We start from the raw sequence: 13,908 nt of genomic DNA, 5'->3' as shown, positions 1-13,908 counted from the left end.
CAGTGTGTGTAATATGTATATGTGGAGGTTGAACACATCGCTGCAGTGTGGTAGGGTGAGACATTTCTCTGTGGGATCTTGCTCGGTCCTGGGGCAGATCCAAATTTTATGAGGCTGAAATTTGTACAATTTAGGGGGCCATCCTTAAGAAAAATAGGAAAAAATTACAAATGCTAAATTGGTACAGGTCCTTGGAAGAGGTTTCATGTACGTGATGGGCCTGAAGCTTCAGCTTCATTGGTTTCCTGGTAAGTCCATCCCTGCTCAGTTCCTACGTTCTGTGTAGCAGGTGGGCATATTCTGGCCAAGAGGTCAAAGTATATCACAATTATCCTCTAAGCCAATGAATCTCAGAGATTGCTTATTAAACTACTCTAGGTTATTTAAAATTTTAAGAATTATACACTTCTAAAAATAAAATGAATTGTAATTCATTATCTTCTAAACCAGATAATTTGACTTTCTAAAAGAAAGTGAAGTGGAATCAGACAAGGATGAAGTCACACAAATATACACAAGAGGTTAGGACACTTGCTCTCCAAGGAAGCAATTTTCTACTGTGACGCTCATTTCTAATCCTGAGAAAGGAGTGGTGAGGACCGGAAAGAGTTTTCCCCAGGGTCAGGGCTCCAAGCTAGAGTAATAGTCCCAAACATCCTGAAGTTCTTTGTGCCCCAGAGCCTAGGGTTAGTTTGGTGGGACCCACCACAGTGCCTCACGTTCCTGATTGTGTGACAGTCCTTCTTTGTCAAACCTACCAGGTTAGTCTTGATACCCATGTATTTTTATATCCATGTGGGTACGCTGTTTAAATATTTGTGAACTGTAAGTAGCACACCTTTAGGGTGACCTGATATTCCAACAAATCTTCTAGTTCCTTCTGTTCCTTTAGTAATTGCTTCTGTTTAGATGACAAATCTTCCCGTAAATTTTTAATTTCTAACTTCTTCTGTAGCACTTCCTTACGTAATTCTTCCGTGCTTTCTTTCACTACCCTCATCTTCTTCTCCATTTCCTTTAAAAGTTAGGAAAATGATCAGGTTGTACAGTCTGAGCAAACATCTGCTTGAAAACTGAATTAAAATGATTTCACTCACCATTTTGATTATGTTTGTTTTGAGGTGTGGAATGATTTCTCAGAGTTAAATGTAACTTACCATCTCCCACATCTTCAATAAAGGCATGACAGTTACATTGCATGTATAATGAAATATTTTACATTAGATTAGAATTCTTTTTTTGAACTCGTGTTCTTTTCTATCTTCCTATATTTTAAATGTTTTTTTCCTGAGTTAATTTGTATTTTGTACCAAAAAATGAGTGAAAATATTCAGTCGGTTTTTTAGTAGCTTTGTGATTTGACAAAATCTGATGCAAATAATCTTTGCATATCTTGCTCATAGTTAACTTGAGTCACACTGGAACTAAAGATAAGGGTGTGAAGGGTCCAACTCTTCACACTCCTTAATCTCCTACTTTCTTATTATAATTACTGTTCTCCTAAATGCCCTCTACTCCAGACTCAGTACATTTTAATTACCCACATCTGAGTATCCAGGGAATGTTTAATTTAAAAGAGAAGCTTTCGTATACTCAGAAAATCTACACATTACTTTGTAGTCTCAGCTACTTGGGAGGCTTGAGGCAGCAGGATTGCTTAAGCCCAGGAGTTCAAGTCTATAGTGAGCTATAACCTTCTACTATATACTACACTCCAGCCTGGGCAGCAAAGCAAGACCCTGTCTCTAAAAAAAACGCCCAAACCCCCCAAAACCAACCAACCAACCAACCAAACAAACAAAAAAAAACAGATAAAGAAAGTCTATATATTACTAATGTAAACTAAAAATAAAATCTAAAATCCTAAGCAACTCCTTTTACTGACTGAACATACCCCCTCTTGGCCAAAGGTCACCCCTCAAAAAAAAAAAAGTTAAAACTGAGTTCCTGGCCATAACAGGAAAGGAGGTCAGACATACATCCTAATACCCCTGTTTTTTTGGCATTTAGAAACAACAACTGATGAACATTTGTGTTAAAATAGACTGACCAAGACAGACAAAACAGATTCTTTATGGCAAGAAGATACCAGATTATAAACTAGACCTAAGGCCACGCTATAGTAAGAGCTATAACGAAATAATGAATAATGTTTTTAAGTGCCAACCACAACTTCCTTTTTTTCTTCTGGAAACAAAGCAGATTTTATCCAGGGCAAGGGTTAAGTCATGCCTTACAACCTGTAAGATCTAGTTAAACAGGTCTCTCTCTCTCTTTTTTTCTTGCTGGCATGGTGTCACGTGACAGATAACAGACACCTTATTTAGAACATTCCTTCCTACTGACTCCAAATTTTTATTTATCTTATTTTATACTATTTTAGTCTATTTTATTTTAGTTAGTTTTTGAGACAGAGTCTCACTTTGTTGCCCTTGATAGAGTGCTGTGCTGTCACAACTCACAGCAACCTCAAACTCTTGGGCTTGAGCAATCCTCTTGCCTCAGCCTCCCAAGGAGGGACTACAGCTGGGACTACAGGAGCCCACTATAATGCTTGGCTATGTTTTTTTAGAGACAGGGGGTCTTGTCCTTGCTTAGATTGGTCTTGAACTCCTGAGCTGAGGCAATTCACCACCCCCTCAGCCTCCCAGGGGGCTAGGATTACAGGCATGAGCCACCATGCCTGGCTGACTCCAAGTTTTTAGATGAGGTTTAACACTCTCAACCAATTGACAACTAAAGAATCCCTAGACCCGTGTGTTAAGTTATAAGTTCCTCTCTTTAGATGCCTCGCCTTTTTGAGTTGACTCAATGTATACCGTGATTTATGATTTTACTTGTAATTCCTGTTTCCCTAAAATATATAAAACCAAACTATAACTCAACTGCCTCAGGCACACTTTCTCAAAGCCTTTTGAGACCGTATCTTCCCAGGCCACAGTCACTCATATTCAGCTCAGTATAAATTCTTTAAAAGATACTTTGCAGGGTTCAGTTTTTTCTGTTAACTCTAATGAGTAAGCGGATAGATCCAGTTAGCTTGCTCAGAGCTTTTTGCCTATCCCCTCCTTCCACTGATGCTATAAGAGAGTAAAATTAGTGAACCCATAACCTGGAACTAAAATTCAAAATGCTTTTTCCCCTAAAATCTGTATTGCAAATGATGGTAGGTGCACTTACATAGAATTAAGAGTATTTTACCTTATGCCAAGTAAGTTTTTATGGGCTGCCTTGGAATTAAACCACCGTCAACACACTTTTGAAATATCAGCAAGGGCGGCACCTGCGGCTCAAAGGAGTAGGGCGCCGGCCCCATATGCTGGAGGTGGCGGGTTCAAACCCAGCCCTGGCCAAAAAAAGGAAAAACTGCTTAAAAAAAAATTAGACTGAAATATCACCAAGTGGAAGCAAAGTGTGATGATCTTTCCATTTACTTTCTATGATAAATCACAAAAAATGGCCACAAATTCCTCCCATTCCGCGATGTAAGCAGGCCCTTTTGCAAGGCGTCTTGATCATTCTTCCCACTAAGAAGTAGGGCGATTTCTCTACTTAGCCATCTTACTTGCCTTGGAACCCCGTGGAATGTTACCAAAAATGGTTTAAGCAGAGGCTCAAAAACTTCTCATGTATCCGGGTTCACCCTCTCCTGCGGCTGAAAAACCTTCCATCATCATATGACCAACTAGTGACATGTGACCTTAGACCAACTATCCTGCCGACTTATATGAATGAGGCCATCTTAGACCACTCAGTCTCAGGGGAGCCAGCTCAGACCAGAATAATCCAGAACTGTGAAATAAATAGTGTTGTGTCAAGCCACTAAGTTTTGGGATGGTTTGTTATGCAGGGATAGGTAAGTAATACATCTTTATGAAGTTTTTTGGGTGATAACTTGAGATATTTAGAAAGCTACAGGGATAACAACTATAGCAAAATAGTGTTCTTAAGTGCCAACTACAGAAATCTTTTTTTCTTCTGGAAACAAAGCAGATACTATCCAAGTAAACATAGTATAAATTATAGGGCCAATAGCTATGGCTTCTGAGTAGGCACCCCTTATTTTTACTCAAGAAGTTGTGCAGATGTCCTTTCAGCATCACTTGCACTTGAGACTTTTCAATCTTACAAAGTCTCAGGGTATGACTGTTGCGATAAACATTAATATTTATAAAAAGGGATGTTTGAATCCAAGCATATTTGACAAACTATGGGTCATCTAAGACTTACTCCTGGCTTAGGTATCTTCTCAAATTCTGTTATCATGAGGGCTTTTTCTTCCATTAAGCTGCAAAAATAAATAAATAAATAAAATAAATAAAATAAAAAGTAGAAAAATCAAGTTTGACAAAGTATGAAAGAACGAGCTCTTTCTGTATTAATAACTTCCTATTTTTTCTGTTCAGGATGCCATTCCCACTCTTGTCTGCCAGGCAACCTGGTGTCCATTCTTTTCGATGCTTTCCTGACTCCCACAGGCCACTAAGGTGCTTCCCTCTCCCCCTAGGACTCCCACGATGCTGTGCACAACCGCCCACTGGAGCAGTTATCTCTGCACACGGTAACTGCCTCCCCTCAGGACTCAGGCTGCTTCCGAGCTGGCTTCTTTATGTAACTGGCAACCTACCACAAGCTCTGATGATCTCTTACTTTGCCTGCCACCCTCTTTGCCCATTAAAATCAACTCTTCACCCAGTACCACGGTGATCTTTTAACAACATAAGCAAGATCACAGAACATCCTTGCTTGATAAATTCCCATGATATCTGGACCAAAATTTAAATTCTTTCCCCAAGTCTGCGTGTCCCTGCATAGTCCACTCTCCAACCTCACTGCCTGCTATTACCCAGCTCCAGCCGCACTGGCCTTCTTTCCAACCTTGTTCTTGCCTCAGAGCCTTTGCCCTTTCTGATCCCTCCAACCGGCGAGCTCTCTGCACAGATCTTTGCACAGTTCACTCCTTACTTCGTGCGGTTCTGTATCAGGTGTCACCTTCTCACAGAGGTAACTGATCATCATATTTGAAACAGCGTCAATGCTCTTCACTCTCCTTGCTCTTTGCTACCTGAATGTGTTTATTTCCTTACTAGAAAACCCAGCTCCCTGGCTACCACTGCATCATCTTCTTAAAAGGCGCTGGCACAGAGCTGGCATCCAAAAAATATTTATACGAATAAATAAATGAGTTTTATTCTCATTTTCATTACTTGAGTCAAACAATTTATATGCTAAATGACATAAGGCCATGTACACGGACATTTTAATATATCTTCCCTTGGAATGACTGATTGCATCACATTTCCAAAAACCTCATGGAAATTATCGAAGGGAAGATTTCACAGTTCAAAGGTGTGGAGAAGGGTTATTTAAAAGCGCAGTTTCAGTTTTGTATGATAATTATACTCCGGAGGCATAACGTTAGAGAGGAACATCGCAGAATCAGACAGGGTTACAGCCAGAGGCAACTCTACAAGACCCAGATGTAGTAGGGATGAGGACATTCAAGGGATTAAAAGAGCATTTCAGGTGAAGAATGGATTTAGACTAGAAAGCATTAAACTCTGTCATGAACTTGTAAGACCAGGTGGCCATAACTTGTCTCTACTTCTCTGTTTGCATTATTTGGCTGTGTTCATAAGGATCTGCCTTTCCTTGTGACAGACACATGGCCATGTGTTCGTCCTACCATTTTCCCTTCCTGGACACACAGGGGAACATTTCACAGCCTCCCTTCCATCTGGATTGGGGCCATGGGCCTATTTCTTGCCAATGGAAGGTGAGTGGAAGTAAATGTCAAATGTCTTCCCCAGCCGTGTTGAACTTGGAAGGCATGTTGTTCCAGTTGGCAAAGCTGAAGGATGGAGAAGGCTGTGTGATTTGTGCTGGACTGTGCTGTGAGCCTGAGCCAGAAACAAACTTTTATTACGTTATCCCACTGAGATTTTAAGATTGGGTTGTTATTGTTGCATAGTCTAGCTGAAGCCTAACTTCTTTCCTTATTCTCTGTGCTGTTTCACAGATTCAATTATAGGGGTGACTTACAAATTCCTATCTCTAGCTCAGAATATGCCTGAATCTTCAAATTTTTATTTTCAGTTTCTGATTGTGCAATTCCAGCTGTGTGTGCCAAAACCCCCTGAAACTGAAACTCATTATCTTCCCCTCTGAAACCTACTGCTTTTCTACTCCTTCTCTCAGTAATGGTGTGTTTATTCACTTAATGTTCAAACTGGAAGCAGGAGAGTCATTCCTGAAGCCCTTCTAAATCCTTGATTCTTTTAAGATTTTTTTTCTTTGTCTTTAGTTTTTACTGTGACACATTTGGAATATATTTCTCTGGATTTACCCCGTTTGGGGTACATTGTGGGCTTAATTTTCCACCAAATTTAGGAAGTTTTCCGCCATTATTGCTCCCTTTTTTTTTTTTTTTTAAATCACCATACCTCTTCTCTCTTTCTGCAACTTTGATGACATGAACTAAATCTTGTGTTATTGTCCCATGGATGCCAAAGGTTTTATTCATTTTCATTCAACCTTTTTTCTGTTTTCAGATTGGATAATTTCTATATACCTTCAAGTTCACAGGCATCTATCATCTCTAATTCCGTCTAGTTAGATTTTTGAAGTTACCGTATCTTTCAGTTCTAAGTTTCCATGTAGGTCTTCTTTATATGTTTTGCCTATTTTCTGAGATTTTATAATTTGTGTTCATTTAGAAAGTATTTGAAATTATTGAAGTATTTATATAAAAGATAATTCGAACACCTGTGTCGTCTCAATATGGGTATTTGTTGACTGCCTTTTCTCATGCAAGTTTCTATTTTCTTGGTCTTTATATGTGAACAATTCTGAATAATACCATGGACATCTTGAACCTTAAATAATGGTATTCTGGGTCTCTGTTAAGTCCTATGAAAAATGCTGCTATTTTTGTTTTAGCAGGCTTTGTCAGGGTCAGGTCAAAGGGTCCAGCCAACTTTCTGGGGCTATGATTTCAGAATCAATTCAGTTTTCAACACTTTTGCAGTGTCACACAGATCTTTTCTGCATGACACTGGCAGGTTTGGGACCTGGGAAGTGAATCATCTTATCTCAGTTCTCAACTTTGATAAACTAGTTAAGGGTCAGATTCACAAATGCACAGCTCAGTGTCAGCCCAGAAATTCAGAGGAAAATTACTGGGTTTATTTTTGCAAGCTCTTTCTTCTCTGGTAGCTCTTTAGTACTTTCTGAATACTTGAAAGTCTTCACCCTTTTAGTCCCTTAACCAGAAAGGTAGAGATGTAGTTGCCCTGTGCTATCCTGCACTTCTGTGACTGTGCTCACATCTGGGGCCAGGCAGCGAGAGGACAACACACACACAATAAGCAAAGGAGATGTTCCTATTCTGTTGAGAATCACAGAATAGCAAGAGGTTCTCTTCCCTGTAGGCTCCTGTGCGCTCTCCCTGTATGGAGCCCCTGCTATAGCTGCTCCTTGCCTGCTGTGAGTTCCTTGCCTGCTCCTTGAGCCAGAACTAGAGAGCTTTCCCTGGAGCTCTCTCTGCCCAGGCCACTGTCTCCCTCTATATTTCAGGCTGTTTAGTGTTCAGTCTAGGGGATGGGGGTGTGATAAATTCACCACCAGTTCAGTGGTGGTATATTTTGAATTCTGACCTTCTTCTGTTGTCTGCTTGCTGCTGCTTACTTTTCAGAGTTCTCAAATATATGCTCCGTGCTTTCTATCTTGTGTAGAGTTGTGTTTAGTAGGAGAGACAAGAAGAAGTGGGCTTACTCCATCTTACCTGGAATCAGAGCCCGTTAAAAGATGCTTAAGGTCACAGGACTGGATAGGATCACTCCAGGAAAAATTATGGATAGAAATAGCAGAAGAACTGAGTGCTGATTTCTGAGATTACAAAATTTAGAAGTCCAGAAAATGAAGAGAAACAAACAAAAAAGCCAAATATTTCAGGTTTTCATTCCTATACATAAGCTTTAAAGGCTCCACTTCATCCCAGCGAATAAAATGCTGAAGAAATTAAAAGTCAACAACTCTCCTGGAAGTGAGGTCATAGGGCAAACCATGGTCCCCAAAATTGGAGAGACAGAGAATCACAAATTAGCACAGCAGAAACCTCTGCAGGAAACAGTGCCAGGTAGAAATCTAAACTGTCACTGAGGAATTTCTGAAGGGTCACTGTGGACAATTCACAGAGTGAAAATCTCTCGTAAGACAGTTTTGTGAGTTTTACCTCCAGGAATTTAACCAGGTCCTCATAGTGAATATTGAAGGCAAATCTCCTTGTGCTCCAGCAGGAGGAGGGGATGGGAACCATTCTGAAGTATAACAGAGTATCCTCCTGTTCTTAACAAGGCATGTCCTGAGAAACTATTTAGCCAGAGTTTAACCCTGCTGAGGTTTTATCAAAGTCTAACTGACCTGGGGGAAGTGAAATACCCAACTCAGGCTGGCTCTACCCTTCCATGCAGAGAAAGGGAACACTGAACTCCAATACATTCCTCCTACGGGGAACTGAAGAGTCCCGAGAAGCACTGACGAAGTTCACAGTTCCAAGACACAGGCTCAGTAAGAGACTGAGATATAATCATGGAACCACAGACTGCTTCCTCTCCCCCCTCACCTTCCAACCATGGGACTAAAGTCCTATTTAAAGCAACCCTTTCTACCCAACCCATCATGTCTAGCTATCAGGAAAAAATTGAAGGCACATTAAAAGTAAAAACACACAGTTTAAAGAGACAGAGCAAGCATCAAAACCAGATATGGCAGGCAGAGACATGAATGATCAGAACAGGGTCATTTAAAATATAATTTTGATTAATATGTTAAGAAAGCTAATGGATACAATATGCAGAATACAAGAACAGATGGGCAGTGTAAGCAGAGGCATAGAAATTCTAAGAAAGAATAAAAAAGAAATGCTAAAGATCAAAAACACTGTGACAGAAATGAAGAATGCCTTTTTTGTTCTCCTGAGACAGAGTCTCACTCAGTCGCTGTGGGTAGAGCGCCACGGCATCATAGCTCACAGCAACCTCAAACTCTTGGGCTCAAGAGATCCTCTTGCCTCAGTCTCCTAAGGAGCTGGGACTAAGACACTAGTCTTAGTAGTAGATAGACATGGCTGAGGAAAGAATTTATGAGCCTGAGGATATTTCAGTCGAAACTTCTAAAACTGAAAAGCAAAAATTGAAAATACTAGAACCTCCCCCCCAATTCTCCCTAGAATAGAATAATCCAAGAACTGTGGGACAACTACAAAAGGCATGAATACCAGAAAGAAAGTGAGAAAGGGGCAGAAGAAATATTTGAAGCAATAGTGACTGAGAATTTCCCTCAAATGGTGTCAGACACCAAACTACAGATCTAGGAAGCTCAGAGAACACCAAGTAGGGTACACAGCCCAAGAAGCTATACCTCGACATAGAACATAGAGATTTCAGAAAATCAAAGATAAAGAAAAATCCTGAAAGGAGCTAGAGGGAAACACACTTACCTACAGAGGTGAGTATTGTTCTGTATCAGTACAGAATGAGAAAGGAGTCAATTCTCTATGAAGACATAATAATCCTTCATGAGTACACACCTAACTACAGAGCATCAAAATACATGAAGCAAAACCTAATCAACTGCAAGGAGCAGTAGCTGAATCCAGTATTATAGTTGGAGGCTTCAACACCCACCCACCCACCCACCCACCCCGCCATCAAAAATGAACAGATCCAGGGGTAGAAAATCAGTAAGAATACAGTCAAACTCAACAACACCATCCATAACCTGGATAGAATTGACATCCCTGGAAAGACATGCCAGAACCTTTTGTGAAAGCCCGACATCACTAATGGTGAAGATTCACAATCAAAGGAAATAGAAAATATTAGGAAGTACAGATAATAAATGGAAACATACGGCTTTGTTCACTTGATGCTGAGAAAAACATTTGTGAAAACTCCATTTGTGTTATATTTTTATTTCAACTGACAGGATGAGGTGACATGATGTTAAAATGAGATTTTGGAAATTGCTTCAAATGGAGTTACCCTGAATGTTCTAAACACAATAATGACTTGGATGCAATTGCTTGCTTATTTTCTTCTTCAAATAACCTTATTATGAACTCTGGTCTTATCCTCCAGACTTCCTGAAGAAGCCTAAGAGAAATATTTTTCATTTTCTTGCTAGTCTTCATTGAATGGCTATTAAGTCCCAAAGAAGTCATAAGATTTTCCAAGTGGGATCAATATAAACTTTAAAATATAGAAATGTTTACCTATAAAATAATACTGAGAATACATGGAATATTATGTCCTCTGGGTATATCAAGTAAGCAGATCTCACTAGTCGGTAGATTTGGGAGCATGAAACTAATGGTGCAGGCATGTCAGGTATGATTTTTTACTAAATTTTATTTGCAATAATGTAGATTAAAGTTAGTGTAATAAATTTGTATCACATTGAATTTGATATAGGTTAGTTGCCCAGGCTCCAGACCATAAATTGAAACTGACTCTCCCAGAGCTTTAAATATTTGTCTTTGGATTTATTGCTTGCGAAAGTTGGAGATGTTTTACTTGCTAGGTATCCATCCCACACCTTGGGCATGCTGCCACCAGGGGGAGGTAGTGGGCTGCCACCTTTTGGTTATATTGGCAACTTGAGTGTTCCTGAGTTTCAAAATGGTGACAGGTAGCTCCTCTATAAGACACAACGGATGTGTTACCTAGTTCAATGCAAGCATTTCACATTGTATATCAAAGCAATACACTGAACCCCATAAATGCATCAATGTACAAAGTTATGATTTAGAAAATATTAATAACAAAAGACACAAGTTATGGTCTTTTCTTTAAATAAATGGGCTTTTAACAAATATACAATAACTAATTCTTTAGGATATTTAAACGTTTCAATCATGCATTTTCTTCAGTACTGATTGACTTATTTCCTGTAAAACTGTATTTTTCTACTTATAAAGATCACAACCCTACCCTATCACATAGCATGTTTGATAGTTTTTATTTTCCTTGTATCTTTTAGTAAAATTATATTAAATGTGAAAGTATGGGTGGCACCCATAGCTCAGTGGGGAGGGCACTGGCTACGTACACCTGGACGGGCAGGTTTCAATTCGGCCCCAGCCAGCTAAACAGCAATGACAACTGCAACAACAAAAAAAATAAGCGCCTATAGTCCCAGCTATTTGCAAGGCCAAGGCAAGAGAATCGCTTGAGCCCAAGAGTTGGAGGCTGCTGTGAACTGTGATAACACAGCACTCTACGGAGGGCGATGCAATGAGACTCTATCTTAAAAAAAAAAAAAGCGAAAGTAGGTTGAATCCATTTTTACCTAACATTTAATTAAAATGTTTTTCTGGGAGGGGGTGGGGAGGGTCACAGTGTGTGACATACCTCTTGGAGGCAGGACTTTACCTAACCTAAATGCAATCAGTGTAACCTGGTTCTCTGTACCTTCAATGAATACTCAACTATTAAAATGTCTTCCCACGTTTCCATAAAGACTTTATAATTAATAATCAAATAGCTATATTCATGGCTTCCCATTCAGTGAACGTACCATTATAAAATAACCCTAAATATTATTATTCATTATACACTGAACCTGCCATATGTCAGGTGCTTCACATGCATCACATCTGAACTTGACCTCCTGGGTAAGTAGGTATTGTTATCTTTCTTGTACAAGTGGAGAAACTGAGAACAAAGTCACACAGTCAGGACTAAACTGACATTCAAACTCAGCTCTATTTCACTATAGAGCTCTTCAGTATCAAGCTGTCTCTGGAAAGCATTATTATTTAAAGATTCCACTATTTTTTAGAATTTACTCACTGCCAATTTTTTGCTTTTATAAATTTTGATGTCATAAACATCTTCAAGTATTCTTTTTTCTCCTTTAGGATTATCATTTTTTGAATGGTATCACTGAGGCAAGACCTTTTTGTGTATGTGCCTCTTGGGATATTAACATGTTAACTCCTAACTTTAAAAAGTTATTTCAAGCTTGGTGCCCATAGCACAGTGGTTACGGCGTTAACCATACATACTGAGCCCGGTGGGTTTGAACCCAGCCCAAGCCAGCGAAACAACAACGACAAGGGAATCAAAAAATAACAGCCGGGTGTTGTGGCGGGCACCTGTAGTCTCAGCTTCTTGGGAGGCTAAGGCAAGAGATTGCTTAAGCCCAAGAGTTTGAGGTTGCTATGATACCACAGCACTCTACTGAGGGCAACATAGTGAGACTCTGTCTCAAAAAAAATTTTTATTTCAATATATTTAGGGGGTACGAATGTTTTTTTGTTATCTGGATAAACTGTATGGTGATGAAGTCAGGGTGTTTAGTGTATCTACCCCCTGAATAATGTACACGGTACCCAACAAGGAATTTTTCATCCTGCACCCCCTGACCACTGAGTCACCACTGCCTATTATACCACTCTGTATGACTATGCATACCCATCATTTAGCTCCTACTTATAAGTGAGAAGATGCAGTATTTGTTTCTCCATTCCTGAGATATTTCACTTAGAATAATGGCCTCCAGTTCCATCCAAGTTGCTTCAAAAGACACTGTTTCATTCTTTTCTGTGGATGAGTAGTGCTCCATGGCATGTCTGTGTACACACGCACACCATTTTCTTTATCCACTCATCAGATGATGGGTACATAGGTTGATTCCATATGTTTGCCATTGTGAGTTTGCTGATATGTATATGAGCACATCTGTCATGCTGGATCAAATAGTAGATAGACTTTTAGTTCTTAGGGTATCTCCATACTATTTTCCAGAGAGGTTTTGCCAGTTTCCATTCCCATCAAGAGTGTATAAGCATTGCCTTTTTACGGCATCCGTACCAACATCTACTGTTTTTTGACTTTTTAACATTATCCATTCTGACAGGGGTCAGGTGGTACGTAGTATATCATTGTGATTTTCATTTGCATTTCCCTGATGACTAATGATGTTGAGAATTTCTTTTTTCATGTTTGTTGGCCATTTGTACTTCTTCTTTTGAAAAATGTTCATATCTTTTGCCCACTGTTCAATGAGATATTTTTTCTTGCTGATTTGAGTTCCTTATAGAGTCTGCATATTAGTCCTTTGTAGGATGTATAGTTTGTGAACATTTCCCCCATTCTGTAGATTGTCTATTTTTCCTGTAGATTATTCCTTTTGCTTTGAAGACATTTTTTAGTTTAATTAGGTCCTATTTATTTATCTATTTATTTATTGTTATATTTGCTTTTGAGGTCATAGTCAAATTCTTTGCCTAGGCCAATGTCCATAAGTTTTTTCTAGGTTTCTTTTAAGATTTGTATGGTTTCAGGTCTTACATTTAAGTCTTTAATCCATCGTAATTAGTTCCTAACCTTTTCCACTCACATTTAACTTTAAACCTGACACTTCTCTTCTTCCTTAGGGGAGCTTCAATGTCAAACTCCTTTACATTTGCTTCCTTTCTGCATCAAAATAGCCCTCACTGAAACCATGTCATCAAAGGCTCTGGGTTTTACGGAAGTGTGGGTGAAGAGACCACACAGGAAGCCTTCACGTGCTGCCACGTATGAGAGGTATTGTTCACTATGAAGAGTGGAACCAGCATGAATGTAAGATAGTGGGTTTCTGAACCAATCTGATGACCATTTGTGTGTAGGAGCTTTCCAGAGTTGGAATGAGCTACTGTGAGAGGCTGAGAGCTCCCTGTCCCTGGAAATGTTTAAACACAGATTGAGTGATCAGGGCTGAGAACCACCTCTAGAACAAATAGTTCTTAAGCTCTAATGTGGTGTCAGGATCATACCCAAGGCTTATAAAAAATTCAAACATCAGTTGGGGTTTGCGAGGGCTTGGGCAGAAATCATAATCATTACTTTTGGGGTTGAATCT

At 39.4% G+C, this 13,908-nt stretch overlaps 1 protein-coding gene across 1 annotated transcript in view; it reads right to left on the bottom strand.

The window, feature by feature from the left end:
• The window catches only part of CCDC146 (coiled-coil domain containing 146), a 178,077-nt gene that overhangs the window by 55,911 nt on the left and 108,258 nt on the right, over positions 1–13,908 (bottom strand). Inside the window, exons 5-6 of the mRNA XM_003782617.3 lie at positions 4,231–4,288; positions 839–1,015 (exon numbers count right to left, since the gene is read on the bottom strand). Of these exons, the coding sequence (XP_003782665.1) occupies positions 839–1,015; positions 4,231–4,288 (235 nt within the window). The remainder of the gene's footprint in view (positions 1–838; positions 1,016–4,230; positions 4,289–13,908) is intronic.

The sequence above is a fragment of the Otolemur garnettii genome, unplaced genomic scaffold (assembly GCF_000181295.1).
Source record: "Otolemur garnettii isolate 467f Iridium unplaced genomic scaffold, OtoGar3 scaffold00005, whole genome shotgun sequence".
NCBI lineage: Eukaryota > Metazoa > Chordata > Mammalia > Primates > Galagidae > Otolemur > Otolemur garnettii.
Note: the sequence above shows the minus strand (reverse complement) of the source record. Positions and strands in the feature narration are given on the sequence as shown.